The 17522-nt window shown below is 40.6% G+C and overlaps 1 protein-coding gene across 1 annotated transcript; it reads right to left on the reverse strand.

The window, feature by feature from the left end:
• Positions 1 to 2414: 2414 nt before the first annotated feature.
• On the reverse strand, positions 2415 to 17378 carry LOC136444278 (vitamin D3 hydroxylase-associated protein-like). The gene is made up of 16 exons (XM_066441793.1): positions 17166 to 17378; positions 15346 to 15459; positions 14751 to 14807; positions 13960 to 14049; positions 13235 to 13368; positions 12826 to 13032; positions 12360 to 12400; positions 11302 to 11426; positions 9823 to 9948; positions 7769 to 7866; positions 7151 to 7250; positions 6708 to 6748; positions 6172 to 6211; positions 5385 to 5496; positions 4176 to 4321; positions 2415 to 3436 (listed from the first exon to the last, which is right to left on the reverse strand). The coding sequence occupies exons 1-16, from the start codon at positions 17376 to 17378 to the stop codon at positions 3323 to 3325; spliced, it is 1758 nt and encodes a 585-aa protein (XP_066297890.1). The 3' UTR covers positions 2415 to 3322.
• Between the last annotated feature and the right edge of the window lie 144 nt (positions 17379 to 17522).

Raw genomic sequence — 17522 nt, forward strand, 5'->3', positions numbered from 1 at the left:
TCAAGTAAAAAAGAAAGAAAGAAAGACAGAAAGAAAAGAACGAAAGAAAGAAAGAAAGAAAGAAAGGGGGGAGGGGAAGGAGGGAAAAACACAAAACTCATCGGCCTAACGGCTTTACTGATAAGACTTATATATAATCAGTTGATGATTTGTCAGTCATTCAATGTTTTCTTTAGAAAATCAAGGATCCGAGGAGCGGGTCAATGAAATATATCTAACAACTTGACACATTGACATATATCACAAGTACTAGTCATCTGAAAATGCTGCCTGATATAGTATGAATAATAGAACCCATGCAGTAGAAGGTCGGGTTGTAAAGTTATGTTTTCAATTAACCGTCTGCTTGTCACCTGTTAAAACATGCCCGCCTCTTCACATGGTGTTTTTGTAATCTTTAACCTTAACCTTGTAAGATAAGATAAGATAAGATTAAAGATAACCTGGAGGCCACGATTATTAGTTAAGTAGTTAAGGGGGAACGAATGTCTTCAATCTTACACCACTGCTCAAATTAACAAAGTCCATATGTGAAGAGTTTTCATCAGATCTCCATGTCGATTTTAAACGGCGGCAGGCGATCCAATCTCTTTTTGATTTCTTATTTTCCCCTTCCTAAGATATAGGCCCCAAGCCTATTTGCATGGCATACGACATTCTATCTAATATAGCTTTTTTCATTAGTCCTTTTGTAATAACAGCTTCTTTTGTTTTACTCTACGCTTTTTGTGGCTTTAACCAGTATGATCTATGACATCATGAGTCTGCCATGTTGGATTCCATCGGCGACTCAAATTTTTTCATTTAGTTCCTGTGTCCTGTCGTTGGTCGGTAATACACATGAAAAGAAAAATGAACTGTTCATTCCGATGATATTTGGGTTTTTTTTTCTTCGTTGACGTTACAGACTATCAAAGCGCGCCGACTGGAGGTTCAAGACTGTTCTGCAGAAGCGGGGCGCGTACGGAACATGCGCAGATTGAGGAGAGGGACAGAAACAGAGGTAAGTCTTAAAGAGTAAATCTAGATCTATAAAGAATTAATTAGGCCGCATGCACGGATTGAATTAACTGGTTATCGTAGTCAGCAGGAAAATAACCGAACAGGCAGGCAACATTTTAAAAAAAGGCAAAAAAAACAAAGAACAACAAAAACAGCCATTTTGTAAGACCCAAACGCTACCACAGGAGCCGAAAACTCAAAACACCAGGCTTGTTAACGTTTCAAACAATATGCAATACAAAATCGACAAACTGAAACAACAACGGGAAATTAAAGACTTTTAATGCTGAAACAATAACATGTTGGTGTTGATCCATATATGCTGAAGGGCACCTGGGATCTTTTTATTTTCTTGTTGAAATCATAGAATAAGTGGCGGATCAGAAAACCAAGAAATTAGATTTGCGCGACTTTATCAGAAAAAGTCATAATTTGTTTAGTCAATTAGTTGAATATTTCGTCGTCTTTTCCAACACGTTCTCTTCTTGTCACACAAAGTTGTCGAGGACTCGTTCCCAGATCAGTCGGCTCATCAGTCGACTGAAGATGGCGGAAACCAAAATGGCGGCGCTGCGACAGAGGATGACCCGTGCCGAGCATAGCTACATCTCATGCGCTTCCGAGGTGAGATAAAGAAGTTGATTTTACTCTGTTCCTGTAGGTTACATAGCAAAAAGTTGATTCTATCAAAATTAACGATCAAATGGACATGCAGTATCAGTATAAGTTAGCTCGGGTAGAATGATAAGAAGACTTTCCTGTGGACATTAAATATTATCATTTTAATAGTACTGTTATGCCTTGAAGAATCTTGTTTTATTGAGAAGTACGGAATGATATTCAAGAATTCCTTTACGTCGAGCAACATACTACTTATCAATAATTTCCAATCCATATTTCTCAATGCAATTTATATTGCCATTTTGAGTATCCACCCTCCCCAAAAAACACATTACCTTCGACGGGTCTCATACCGGCGTTTTGTGTAGCTATTTACACCCCCCCCCCCCCCCCCCAAGATAACACCCCGCCCTTATCATGTGATAATTTGTGTGATTGTTATCTTCCGTTACAGATGATGGGTGTTGGAAAGAGACGGCAGCCTCCTCCCGACAAACCGTTGAACGATGGAGTGTATCATGAGGTGTTTGATGACGGAGTTGTGATACCCTGGTACCATCGCTAGATCAGCTTTTGGTATCGATGCGATATTAACTATAGATCTGGGGGAGTTTCTAAGAAACATACTACTATATGCTAGACAGTTAAATTTTAACGTTACACTCACAAAATTATCATTAGACTCATTCTCTATTTGTTCTTATTAATCTTAATCTATTATAGCTCTACGTGGTCGTGGTCCATACTGTCTTAAACCATCACAAAAAATGAAGGCAGCTCTTATCAAAACGTTTATGTATTTTGTTATTGATTATCTTTATTCGTTCATGACAATAAATACCAAGTCATACAATTATATCAAACATTAACATTAATCAATGCTAAATTCCAACGATTAATTACAACGATTAATTCCAGTAATGATCTGTCATGCTATAGTACATTAATAGTGAATATAGAACAAAGTTTTAATCTACTATAAGATTCTATATCCATTACATTGTTGGGATCGCCTTCTTGCAGATATTGAAAAAAAAGAAGAAATATCCCACGTTTTGTGTAAAGTGGGTTTGAATTATGATAAGCATAACTAAGAATAAATATATAAATTACGCTTAGTAAAATTTTGTCATTATCCAGGGCGTATAGTATACACTCAATGTAGACGCTCATTAGTGATAGCCCTTCGCCTTCCAGTTGATAAATCAACTGAAAGAACAGGTACTAACAAGTATATCTCATATTCGCCAAGATAATAGATACCATAATTAAACTTTTACTACGTAAATAGAATCTCACGATAACGTGGCCATCAATACATGGTACTAGTATTTGGAAATTATTTTACCTTGCCCAATGTGCCGTATTTCGGATCACTGGGAAAATTGAGCACTAGGGGTAACGCATGAGGTAAGGAGTCATAATCATAACAACATGGACCGGACCAGATACAGTACGCATGTGCCCCATAACGTTGTCATGGCAATGTCTTCTTGTCCCATTGCTACCTATAATTCCTTTGTCCAATATATGTCCTATATATTTATGGAGTAGATTTTCTGTGGTAACAATTATACCATACCTTCATATCAAAGCTTAATTTAAACAATCACTCTAAATGTATCAGAATAAAGAAAAAAACAGGAATAGATACGCTGTTTCCCTGAATGTTGATCTTAGTTAGCATTGAAAATCAAGGCTACAGTTTAGACCCAGCCTCCACTTCCTTCATCAGCCTGAGACACGCCTCCTCCTGCCACGGCAGCGCCACACACTGCACAGCAACCGGCATGCCAACTGCACCTTTGGAAACCTAACAAGGACAATTCAATTATAACTGTTAAAAATTTAATTTGCACGAATATAAAAATTTAACTCAACAGAAAGACCTTACAGCTCATTTACTGTTTTTTTTTCTTTCTTCGTCAGGATGACAGAACCGATAACATTGAACACGTGATTCGGACACGTCATAACATTCATGGGTCAAAGGTCGCCAAAAGTCCGTACCGCCATTTGTCTATCATAAAGATAAGATACTCCAAATCAAACTGAATTTTAACCATGTCGTCATGTTTTTCACAAATATGGAGCACTTTCCATATGATTGCTGATCAATTCCATTCAGAAAAGGCCAGGCTTGCAAGTCAGAATGACAAAGAATGCTGTTATAGTAATAATGTTTTTTTATTGGTCAGAAACTACCCGCAATGGCAATTACCCGAATTGATGCAGGGTATAACAGGTTTCACACAATACACAACATATATAATATTTTATCCACACTTGCAGTTTGTGGAACTGTCGAAAGGGTCTGGGTGGCTGCCATTCGGCGCCACCAGGTGACCGAAATACGACTTTCCCCAACCGAAGTCAGGTACCAATTTACACCTGGGTGGAGTAAGGAAAGTCGTGTAAAGTGCCTTTCCCAAGGGCACAAGATAGGGGACATGACAGGATTCGAACTCGGGACCTCTTGTTTCTGAGTCGAACGCTCTGGCGTTGCGCCACACGACCCCACGTGAACGTTGTTGTAACGTTTGGCGCCTTACCTGCCGAACATATCTGTCAAATATGTCGTTGTCGGATCCGATGTAGTCATCCAACAGCCTGTCGTCCTCCTCCGTTACCATGGTAACGGGGACCACGCCGGCGGGAAAGTTTAGGAGGTTGAAGATAGACGTGTATGTTGCAGTTTCTGTTTGCAGCAAATAGGGGTGAAAAAAATAATTAAATGACGGAAATTAACATTAAATGACACATAAACAAACATACTGTTTCTTGGGACAACGTCAACGTGTAAGACATAGAACAGGACTACTTCGTAAGAGGGGTTAAGTAGGGCATCGACATCACTCAACAGAGACGGCGGGCGGTATAAACTTCTTGGCTGCTTTGCTCAATCGCTGACGTCACATGTCCATAAGACCACGTGGTCTAAGACACTGACAGGGCACTTGGATTCTGAGGAAGAATGCAGGAGGACAGTCAAATATTTGATGTGCTAATTTTTACGTTGGAGTTTTTGCATTATACTACTGAAACAAATTAAGGGAGTAATCAAGCTAATCTAGGCTCTTACTCGGGCTACGGTACGGAACAATACCACCGTGCAACGCTACATCTTGACTCTCCTCGTTTCTGGTCTCATTCCTGTGTTGCTCCGCGTGTATACTCCAAAAGAATCCGTCCAAAAACAATAACCGGGCATGAGAGGCGTGTGTTTAGGTGGATCATAAATTGCCTTTTATCGGCCAGACCTGATTTCAGAAGAATTTGAGATGAAAGCTTGTTTACAACTGTCGGGATTAGGTGGGAAAGTTTCGTCATTCGAGCGATAGGATACGAGCGATACGCATTTTTCTATGAATGCTGCGGTCGGCGCTGGCGGTACAACAGCGGCCTCGTGCGGATAGTGGGTACTTGCAGTTTGAAATGCGATAAATATCGTTGTCACGGTTAGTTTTGGGTGAATCTTTTTTTGCTGCATGACGAACACGTGTGCTTCCAACAGAAAGTAAAACGACTCCATTTTTTTTTTCTAGATTTTTAGTCATAAAGTTGCGTATCTCAACGTTGATTCCAATGGAACAGCCTAACACAGGAATGAGACCCTCTAGGTCATACTACATCTGGGACCTCTCTCGGTCTCCTCCTACAGTTCTACACTCGGTCTCATATACTGTTTGACACAGTGCTACACTACAAAAAGATAACTCATATACCAAGCAAAATTGGAGTCTAATGAGTCTAGTACATACCATATAAGGAAGGTGCTCCCTTGTATGTAAATGCAGGCATAGGAGTGGCAGGGCACAGTAGGACATCGATGTCAGCTTCTTCCCAAGCGGCTAGGAACTCCCGCACGTATTCCTGTATTGTATTTCACAACATTAACAGGAATTAGCCAAGTAGGAGCCGCGCATTCGTCCTACGATTGTCATACGATAGCAGAAAACTCATTCTTGGGATAGTCTTTATTGTTTATTCATTCACATATGTGCAAGTGTTTAAAGCAAAGATATACAGGACAAAACAAAAACATGCAGGGGGGGGGGGGCAGAAGCCTAGGTGGCTTTTTTGGGGCCTCCCCTCGAAACTTGACAATAGGAATTATATCATAAATTGTACATAACTCAAAACTAAGGAAAATTAAGGATAGAAAAAAAGTTGAGCTTATACCATAAATAGTAATAAATGAATAGATACTAGGAAATACAAAATGCTAACCCTTTGTAATAGCCTTTGGCTAGTTGGGTAGCCCTGGCTGTACTTTTTACAGTCAAATAAATCAAATCAAAATCAAATCAAATACAAAATGGATTTTAAGGTACTAAACATGATAAGGTTCGCTGATATGATCAATAATCCAACATGATGAAGAAGTAGATCAGAAATTAAACAAAATTAGTCGTGCATGTGTCTTACAAACTGTTGATGTGACCACCAAAAAAAAACAAGCAGGGATCCGCACTGACAATCTACCAGGAGCACTACATATTGAAACAAGACGGACGACATTCTGCTGAAATTAAGTTCCCTTTGTACCTCTCGTTCCACCAGTCTTTGCCACAGGTCATATATGGTCCTGAAAGAAAAATGATAGACCTGTCAATTTGTTGTCAACAAGATGTTATGACATAGACCTATAGTTACGGCATACATAATTTTAGCATGGTTTTAATCGATGACCACATATCTAGCAAACGGTCAGGAAATCTCATAAATGCTATATTACAGTGGAATACCCTGCCTGGCACGGTTGCGACGGCTCCCACCGTTGAGTCGTTCCGTGCCAGGCTGGAGGCCTGCCCGCCTTAGCCCAGGACCTCAACTCCCCCCCCCCCCACTTTGCCCCTGAAGGGGCTATTTGGGGTATCGAAATGTAGATGTAGATATTTGGTTGCGAAACACATTTCTAGCGTCCAGCTTGTAGGTTGGTAGCTACATGCTTCTTCCGGAGAAGAAGCAACCGTTGGAGCAAACTGGAGAGAAAATAGGGGTGGATGCAAGGCTTGTTTTATGTTACCATGTCTAAACTGATGCTCATTTTTAAAACGTCATTATTTTTCTTTTGATCTTACCGAAGCAGACGGTGAGATTGTATCCTTGACATCCTGGGTGACTGCAATGTCATAAAGGAAATGATAAATGAATAGAAAAAACAACAATATTTTAACAAGACAAACAATAATGATCATACAAATGAGAAATACCAATTCCATTTCAAAGTGCCAGCTACCTAGATTGAACAGACATCAAACGCATTATACGAAACCATATTGGAACTAAATCATGTGTCATTGATCTATAATCAGTCTTTTAAGCTAAGATGATAATGTTGCAAAGTATTATACTATACGTTGATGAAGGTTAGACATCCAGGTATTAAGATGAGGCCAATGAAACAGATACTACAGCAACTGGGTACATTTTTAAAAGAAATAAATTTTTCTCAAAATTACAGTTGCTTGAGTTACTGTTTTGGGGCGTATGTATATCATGTAGTCTTCATAATTCTACTCACGATTGGTTTCAATAAGACTCCAACGACTTTTCGCCAGAAGTATGACATCGTTAGGAAGGGCAAGCCTAGTCTGAGACGTGGGTCCACAATTTCACCAGACCTAAGGTGTTTTTTTGCGAAACATAGAAGAGCTTTATATTTCACGACAATTGTACACGGTACAAAGTATGGCAAGAATTCTCAAACATATTACAACATATCAGTATAACATTATAGTTTATCCTATCCTGACAATATTTCAAATTCAAGTCTACGTTTTACGCTTGCTTTACCTACCTTAATTACAGTGTAAGTAAAGCAACAAGAAAAACAATTTATGCAAATAGAACACGTGACTTGATGAGCAGTGGAGCATTCGTTTATGGTGTCCCCTGTCTATCATTCCGTAACAAAAACCGGCTCCCTTCAATTAAAGATTCCAATTTTCAAATTGTGTTGTAAATCATAGTTAAATCCTGATTCAAAAGTAATTCTGCTTCCACAGAAGAACGTCCAAGTAATATAAAATTTCATTTCAATGCAAGGAAACAGCACAATATGCACGTTTTGAAAATCAATGATGTCATCTATGGATATGTATCAAGTTCAATGCTAAATGTTTAAAAATACTCTACCCACATGCGGTTTCGGATGGTTTTTCCACCATCAGCCAGTACCAATTTTGAAATCATGTCATGGAAGGCGTGGTCACTTTTAGGAGGTTGGAATGGCACAAGCTGTAAAAAACATGACGAAACTGATTTAGGGGAAGAAAGTAAAGTCAAAGTCATCTAGATCCAGTTTTAGCTCATTGAAGAGCTAATCTTCCACTCTTTGTAACAGGAAAGACAGATGTACAGTATTTGCAAGTAAGTTAGGTATTGGTAAGTAGGAAATTCCCTAGCACTCGTCGACAAGAGCAATGGACAGTGGACCACGACTTAATATCCCGCCCTAAGTACGAAAACCGTTTCCTTTAAGCCGGCGTCACAATTCATGCGAGCATCGGCCGATTTTGTAGATCGCCGGAAGCTCGCCGAATTTCAAATTCGCCCGAGCGTCGACCGTATTTTTCACTGAAAACCTGCCCCGTCACAAATTGAACAGAGCTCGGGCGACGTCCGTCGAACGCTAATAATCATAAATCCCACATAAGACGGTACCATCTCTTGGACACGGACGAAGTCAGAATCAAATGGCCTGGTAACAATCTCAAATTTGGACCAACTTTACTTTCTGAGTTGTGGCAAATCTGTAGGGCACAAGTGAAGTAGGTGGGCACACTGAAAATAATCACATAAAGAGGAATTTTGTTATAGACCAATCAAAATACAAGTGCAGGAGCCACAAAGTCAACAGATCAGTCGTTTAACCCCGATCCAAAAATTTTCACCAAATAGAAATCGACCGAAGCTCGGGCGAACGCCGTCCGAGCTTCGACCGACCGTTGACAAGCCTATCGACGCCCTGCCGACGCCTGGGCGTGCCTCGGCAGACAAACATAGATCTATAATGACTCAGTGGACGTTCAACTAGTCATTTTGTGGAGAAAAAACGCAGGAAGTGAAGTCAAAGCTCAAAAGTCAAGCCCCAGTTCATTAATATACAAATTGAAACATCCAAACCAATACCAAAATGGAAACAAGAAGCATTGTCTTCGGTGTCAACATTTTATTTGTAATTTTTTTTTTGAATGAAAATTTAACTTTGCATTGAATTGTCTTTCATTAGAAAAGTTTGGCAGCATTCTTCGACAAGTTGAAAGTAGTATTAGTTAATATTGCAGTATCATTTATCATCTTATGTTATAAACCAAACTGTCGTTTCCTTTTATCTATAAACAACAAGGAGTTCGGCCGAGGCCCGTCCAAGCTCCCATCAACACCTGCACAACGCTCGCCCGAAGCACGCTTTACTTTTCATGACTCGGCCGGAACACTGACGACGGTCGTCCGATTATTGTACAAGGCCCGTGCGAGGCTCGCACGAGGCCGAAGAGTTCGGGCGACCTCCGACCGACCAAAAATCGGGTCTAAAATCGTCGGATGCCCGCCCGAATATTGGCCGAGCGTTGTGCGTTGCTCGGGCGAGCTACGGGCAAACTGTTGACGAGCTGTGCGAGTTCCAAAATCGTCGCCGAGGCCTCGCTGAATTTAAGCGCAGCTTCCAGTGACACGCGAACGTCGGCCGAGCTCCGAAAATTCGCCCGAAGCCCGTAGAATCGACAGGACGTCGGTCGTACTTCGCCCGAAAATCGCCATTTGGAGCTCGCCGACAAGTCGGCCGAGCTAATTTCTTGATTTGTGACGGGGGCTTTAGCGGGCATGTCAGTTGAGCCACAGCAGTCGGGATTTGAACTCTGGAACTCAAGTTATGCTTTGGTCCCATTTCTAATCCGGGGCCCGGGTGGGCTCTTTGCAAAAAATAGAAAAGTGCATATCAAGAAAATACACAATTTTAGGAGTAAGCGTTTTACGTTTTGTGTCTTTTGTCGTCTTTTATATCATATCCTTCGTTCCAAAAAACTGCCCGGCCGGGCCCCGGATCGGACGTGGGACCGAAGCATAACTCAGGAGACATGCAGTTTCCCAGCCACTGGACTACTCCATGCTACAATGTTCGATAAGAGGCAGCTACAATGAGTGCAGTGCAACTGGATCTCATCAATGAATGCAAATTTTCTATCATCCTACTTTATGTCCAGCTTTCTCCAGCGCCTCTTTGGTGATCTCCACCGCCCTTGTTATAGCCGGTGTTGCCAGTTTCAGTTCCCAGTCTAAAAAGTAGCCGATCTTCAAAGGCTTCTTCGACTCGTATATCTTAATGGAGTACAAATAAAAGAAAAGGTAAGGATTGCCAAGCATTTGTGAGATCTCAAGCTACATATTACCAGTGTATCAACTGCTGTAAGGCTATTCGATTTGTATGGTACAAGGGCTATAGAAACGGAAATGATAGTCGAGTTTCTTACATGATATGTCGAAAGCATGTTGACATGCCACACTTAAAGGCAACCTTAGCATTATTAGGGCGTTTGAAGTCATATTTTCAAAATCAATTTTCTAGTGAGTCTATCCATAGTTAATTAAGAAAACACTGTCCCATTGCATATATCGACCACCATGTAGCAATGATGCGAAGTCGTTGTGTGGTGGAAACTTAGCTTATTGAAAATCTGAGCACTTTGATGGCAGCCATTATTTCAAATCTTCCGAACGTGCCCGATTCTGACCGGTTGATCCCGAACACTTCCGGAGAATTAACCACGCGGTCATGGCTCAATGTCCTTGGACATTATGACGTTACGCCGGTTACCGAAAAAATTGTCGACAGAAAATGGTTATAACTGGATTCTTAGCTGATTCTTGGGTGGTACCCATAAATGAAATGTTCCTTTTTTCTTCGCTCTATTTAAACGCCCAAAGTATGAAATAATGATGCAATTATGCTAATATGGTAAAGTAAATGTCAATTGCATACAGATTGCCTTATCTAGAATACTTCCAATGTTACCCCCTAAAATCGCTTAGGGTACCTTTAAATTATTACGCTTACGGATGCGACATTTTACTAGCCTGGAGTCTAGCCTTGTAAGCTTCGGCCCGCTCCCAACGCCCGATAGCCGCTTTTTGAGAGCGCGCCAAAGCTAAGAAGGCTGGATTCCAGGCTAACTTTTACATTGGTCTGTAAACAGTGCATAGTACAAAATAGAAGAACTTTATTGCGCGACTATATAGCAGGTACAAACTATGGCAACAACAGTAAACATAGAACAAGACATAAGTATGGCATAAAACTATTCACTACAAAAAAGGACTATCTTAGGTTTTACATGATTCAAGTTTAGCTAATTCTGAATATCATTATTTTTTCTAATAACAAAACAATCTTTTATCTATTTGCCTATTTCAACACTGTATGAATTGTTGCATCTAAATATATAGTCAAATCTATCTGTGGCATTGAGTGTCTTAAAATCTGAAGTACTTGAATTGCGAAAGGTGAATAACTCATCACGTAGGGCATCATATTTAGAGCATTCCATAATAAAGTAAAACTCATCTTCAATTCGATTTGGGCAGAATGGGCAAAACCTTTGGTCAGGAGCTACATTTAAGTATCTATCTGTAAATATAAGTGCGATAAACGCATCTGTATGGTTGTTTTCTTACCTCGTGTCTGAATGGTATCGGCGGTACCAGAGGGTCCAGTTGGAACATGTCGGGTACCAGGAGAGCCTTCATCACCAGCACCAGGCTGTCCACGTCTCGGGCCATCGGGCCACACGTCGAAATCACTGCAAGGCACAGGGACGGTTACAGATAGAACTACAAACAGGCATCTATTAAGGCTGTAACAACCATAATCCAATTTCTGAAATTTAACACCTATAGCATACTACATCTCTCCCAGTGCTCGCACTATTGCCTTATGGCGTCTATTTGTTACCGGGTCCCGCATTGATTTTAATGCCGGGATAAAAATAGCCCGGCAGCCGCAGGGTGTCCCACGGGGCCGCGTAAGAATCACGCCCGAAAGTGAAAAAAAAACAGCCCGTGAACTACCTGGTGGGGCCCCTTTTGAGCGATGCTTCAGGAGCGAGCTTAATAGAATATTTTAGGCCCGTTTCACAGGAATTCCCAGAATTTTACAGGAATCTGTCCGTGGACGCTACCTGACATTCTATACCTTGTTAGTAAGGTCTGGCATTCCGGCAAGAATTCCCAGAATTTTTACAGGAATCCGTCTGTGGACCTGCCTGTCACTCTATACCTTGTTAGAAAGGTCTGGCATTCTGCACGCAGGTCAATGACAGATGACCTACTTACGTGGTGTCCGATTTATTGGGAGCGTGTCAGGGAGTTACACGGAATCTAGTGTTTTGTTCGAAAAGGGTTTTCAACCCACCCAAGTTGATCTATTATCACAAGAACTTGTTGAACACCATGCCCCCCTCCAAAACCTCTGTGGACACCAAATCTTCAGACTGGCTTGGCAGACGCCCAAATGACTTAGTGCTTCATTAACAAATATTATCATGTCATAACAAAAGAGTGCTATGTTGGTACTTTCTTTACAGTGAAGTAAGATCAACCCAGACACCTTCGCTATGGCAATAATTTTTAATCGCCACACTTATTCCAATTGGGACCGAAGCATTACATATTGTGTATTTTCTACAAATCTAGTATGTTTGTTATTACGACAAAAGCTAAGGATGTCAACTCACCACCTTGTATGCCCGGAGAACAGTTGAAGTACCCCCGTGTGCTGAGTTGGAAAAAAATGCTTGGTCAATATATCATGAGTCTCCTATCACCGATTATTTGCTCTAAGTACAATATGTCATACATTAACATTTGAAATTCACCAGATAATGTCTGATATCGGTACTACGTATAATAAAAGGTATAATTAATGTTTTTCAAATTGCCATTGAAATTGTTTGAACCTCATTGAAATCGACGGGACGAAAAATATCAAACACGAGTTATGCCAGTTGTAACAGTAAAAGCTAAAGAATAGATTCTGAACTACATCAGAATATCTGCAACTGCAAAGTTAGTGCTGGCTAAAAAAAACTTTTGAAAATGGGTGAAAAGCTTAAGATATCTCAGATGTGTACACGAGTCGTCTTACCTCATAAACGTTAGGTTTAAAACCGCAGATTCATACGTTGATAAGTGTTGACTTACCTCAGCCTATTAGCAGAAGGTTTGAAGCCGCAGATTCCGCAGAAGTGCGCGGGAATGCGGATACTGCCGGCTATGTCGTTTCCGATACCAAGGATAGACCCTCCTCCACCAATCAGCGCAGCTTCTCCACCTGACGACCCACCAGGACTTCGTGTGGGGTCATGTGGGTTCAACGTCTTACCGAACAACGGGTTGCTGCAGCCAGTACTATCAAAAATTCGAAGATCACATAACGTTACCTCTTTGAAATATTCAAAGCTTTTGTAAATTTACAAAATATAACAGAATTAGTGAAACAAAACAGATCAGTGCCTTTATGGACCAGAACAGATTATACCACATAGCGACGTTAACGTCGGTATACAGAGCATTCCGTAGCTTAAATCTGTAACGAAAACTGTAAACCTACTCTAGCATCGTCTGTGGCACGTTGGTTTTCACAAACGGCACGGCTCCTTGTTTCCTCAGCACTTGGACGATAACGGAATCTTCCTGTGCGTAGTTTTCAAGAAACTTGACTAGACCTAGAGTACTTGCCATTCCCTGTGGAAAGTTTTAATCATGTCAAACCTATATGGACTTGGGTATGAGCTAGGTAGCAAATCACATGTAGTAGCAATGTGTTTAAATTTGTGTCGAAACATTAGATTGTAACTTCAGATCGAAAAGTGTGTACATAGACAACAGATGCGAGTTCTGCCGTCACCCTTGCGTTTCTTTCTTTACATATTTAATATTCACGCAGAATAAATGTAGATAAATAAATAGATAAATATGTTAATAAGGGGGTTCAAAGTTCCAAGTGGGCATGCGCAGTGCAATGTCAAACGTATAGGCCGCTAACCAGTGAACAGTTCATGTGCAGACGATACTTGATAGATGTCCAGACGTGCTTTGTTTATGTCTCAGCCGGGGCCTTCACCTTTGAAATACTACCCAAAATGCATTTCGCTGCGCATGCGCAGTTGAAATCATAAACCTACATATTTAGTACCATTTGCATGATGTGTTTCAAAGAGACGCAACATTCCATTTCTTTTTGTTAGATCTAAATGTTTCAAACACACACACACAAATGCATGCTTTTCTTTTAAATCAGTTACTAATTAAAGAAGCGTACAAGTAACACGATACCTTGATGTTGATGTTGTCTTTGATTGACACGGGTACACCATATAGTAGTCCCGACCTTTGACCCGCGCGGTCCAACTCCTTAGCCCTTACCTGGAAATATATTTAGATAGCATTTTAAGGCCCTACTCTCCATGCTAAGACTCAAAGCATCAGCAGTCGATATAAAGCTAAGAATAAAAGGCATAGGGAATGTTATAATGTTACCTACCGTTAATCAGGGAGACACTGACGCAATTGTCTTTTGAGACTATTGTATTAAGTTTTCTTCTAAACTTTCAAGATATATGATGTATATTTGGATTGGAAATGTTAACGTTGCTATAAATTTCCGAAATATCCCGATTTTTTTCATATCTTACCAATCAGGAAAAAAACAGTCGTCCTACTTAAGTCATCAAACTTTTAGCTACCCTCGGGCAGGGATTTGAAATTAAGTTATCATTGATATTGTAAAAAGTAACGTTAAAACTTTTCCCGTGTCAAGGGGATGAAATGTCAATAGTAATGCATCGTATGGTATTCATAGTTCTTTGATAAACAATAAGACTTCATGCTTAATGTTAAAATACATTTAAAACCGCTCATTGACAAGGAGACAACCTGGGACAGAGAAAAGCTGGTCTGTGTCAAGACAGGTGGTCACAACAGACAGGATAATTGATTCTGTGTCTATGGGAATAATCAAAATAAAGAACCGCGAAAAAAGTGGCCACATTGGCCAGGTGGTCCTTATGTAGAGATTGTCACTTGTACATATTTGACTGCTATGTATCTTTGCTGTTCATACATACAAGAGCGTCCGGGATGGGTTCCGTAACGCAGTTCAGGTCACCGTGGACTGCAATGGCCTGCAAAGAGGAAGGAATTACCTGTTACCGTCGTAAATGAGAAAACACACAGATCAGGGAGACACTGACGCAATGGTCTTTTGAAACTATTGTAGTAAGTGTTCAACGTTTTGTTGAGTCACAAAAACGCAATGTCTTTCAAGATATATGATGTATATTTGGATTGGAAAGCTCTTTGCATTTTCGCCTGCTCAATAGTTTTCTGAAAGCTAGATATCTTCTCAAGGATATCAACAATGTAGTCAACACCTGTCACACCATTGATCTGGAAAATGAGTGAAAACGCTCTATAAGTATGTTCACGGTTAAACTGCGCATGCGCAACAAGGTGTATTGCGGGTGATATGTTATGTTAAAGGTGAAGGCATTGAAACTTGTGAACAGTTCTAGACCATGCATTATACAGTAAGTTACATGTTCCGACGTGTTTGCGTATGCCTCAGGGTCCTTCAACTTTGACATCTTACCAACAATGCATCTCGCTGCACAAGCGCAGTTCAATTCCTTAACAGACTTGATATGCAAAGTCACTTCTTACCTTCTCCTGGTACGCCTGTAGCACCTGCACAGCTGACAGCTGTCCATCTTTCAGTTGCTGGCTGAGTTGAGGCAAAGTCAGGGAAAGGATCTCCTTCCTTTTGGCCTCTACTTCCTATGTGTTAGAAAATGAAACTAGAGTTTAGTATTTGTGCTACATATACTTCAGGTTTGCTATGTTAATCTAGAGATTACGGGATATTCTTTTTTAATTTTTGTTTATTTGAGTTGGATGCGTGATAGTTGTGTGCCGAATTGTTAAAAATAGAGAGAACGCTAGCGACCACGACAAACGCCCCTCCTAACAAATGGTATGGCCCTCCTGTGATGTCACAATTCAAGATGGCGGCCACCTACAGGCCAACGGATCCAACAAAGGTTTTACTACGCAAACCTGTAACAACAAACGTAAACAGAGCGGTGCGCAGATACTGTACTTTGTACCTGCCTGATGCACACACTAGATTGCACACAAGATAATTTACTGTAGATTTAAAAAAAATAATCTCCTGGCGATGTTGGCATTTTGCGGCGTAATGGTTAGTTTGTTTAGCCCAGAACCAATAAATCCTGGGTTCGATCCATTGACATGCTCCGATGTTATGTCCTTGGGGAAGCTGGGTACTATAATGACTTTCCTCACTTCACTCTGGCGAAAATAAGTACCTAACTTTGGTTGGAGACGTCCCTCGGATGGGACGTTAAATGGAGATGTCGTGTTTGAGGAGAATCACACCTTTTGTTTACGATAAAGATCACGTGGCACTTATCGAAAATAGTAAAATCAAATCTTACAGTCTGTGTACGTACTTTGTCCTCAACCTAACTATGTATACCACATAATCATGAAGTATAAACACAGGAAAACCTTTGATAAACTACTATCATCAGTGTCCAATCCTAGACGTACCTGCTTGGACTTTGGACCCCTTGTTAAAACAACGTTTGTCATTTTAATTCTGAATGTTTGCTTATCGTCGCCAGAGTTCTTCCTCTAAAACGACAAACAGCACTACAATGGCTGCCACGAGAGATAGCAATCCTAACGTGATAAAACCCCACCCATAGCATCGTCTTTTCCACAAAGATAAATTTTACAGACCTTATAGATATACGGCATGTTAAAATAGGATGCTCCTACAGGTGCAACGAGTTTCACTGTACGATAGTTCTAGGGAAAATGAATTTTGGAACAAATCAATTCTTGGTTGATAACTCCAGTACGTGAAGGCATGTCTATTTCTGGTTTTCTTTTTTCTGAACTTTTTTATGTAGTGGGTACGTCCACCAGTGTACTAGTTATTTTGTACCTCATGCATAGTCTGGACATTTTCCCGAATGATTTCTACTCTATGATCTGTTGCAAAGCATGGCAAATTGCCAAACGAAAACACTATCTTAAAATGTTCAAAACACAATACAATAATAAAAACCTATAGCACTTACGCTCTGTTCAAAGAGCTATCCACCACTCAAAAAACAGTACCATAGCATGTCCAGAACATGAGATATCAAAACAGGAAGTTCCGCTACAGTACCGTAACAAGCCGCTAGAGGGTCCAACATCTAATCATTTTTAGGTCTCACCAAGACCTACCCACCTACAAAATATCAAGACAATCCATCCAGGCGTTCTTTGGTTATTCTGGTCTTTTACATACAAACAAACATGCATACATACATATATACATACAAACGGTACCCTCTGCATAACCTTCTTGGCGAAGGTAAAAACACGATAATAATCGATCTTTAAACTGTGTCGACCAGACCGTACCATTTGTTTGCTATCATTTATCGTGACAGGGAAGACTTTCTTACCTTATCATCAGTATGTAAGGACCTCAGCACGTCTTGAAGAGCCTTCTGTCTTTCTTCATTCTTTCTACGCACTTTTCGTTTAAACTGTTGCCTTTTGTACACCTTATGCCCTACATAGAGGGTCAGGACGCCAACCAACGTGGTACAGACAACGACCGGTAAGCGAGAGTCTTCCAGAACGTCAAAGCAAAAGTTTACTATGAAATCCGACATGATTCTGCAGTGTAGTAACGCTACTGAATAAAGGTACCGTTGCAGGTAGTAAGGTCAAAGGTTGGTGAACGGTCACTAGTAGTAAGGGGCGTTTCAGTGTCCGTTTGTTGAAATAGCGCTCCTAGTGGAACTCCTGAAAACCTC

The sequence above is a fragment of the Branchiostoma lanceolatum genome, chromosome 11 (genome assembly GCF_035083965.1).
Source record: "Branchiostoma lanceolatum isolate klBraLanc5 chromosome 11, klBraLanc5.hap2, whole genome shotgun sequence".
NCBI lineage: Eukaryota > Metazoa > Chordata > Leptocardii > Amphioxiformes > Branchiostomatidae > Branchiostoma > Branchiostoma lanceolatum.

What these genes read in the sequence shown, in the direction of transcription:
- LOC136444278 (XM_066441793.1), bottom strand. Translation starts at nt 17,378, where the DNA reads ATGTCGGATTTCATAGTAAACTTTTGCTTTGACGTTCTGGAAGACTCT. An exon ending in AAAACCATCCGAAACCGCAT is followed by an intron (nt 7,251 to 7,768) that starts GTGGGTAGAGTA and finishes AAAACACCTTAG; the next exon opens with GTCTGGTGAAATTGTGGACC. An exon ending in TTGACAGATATGTTCGGCAG is followed by an intron (nt 3,437 to 4,175) that starts GTAAGGCGCCAA and finishes TGTCCTTGTTAG; the next exon opens with GTTTCCAAAGGTGCAGTTGG.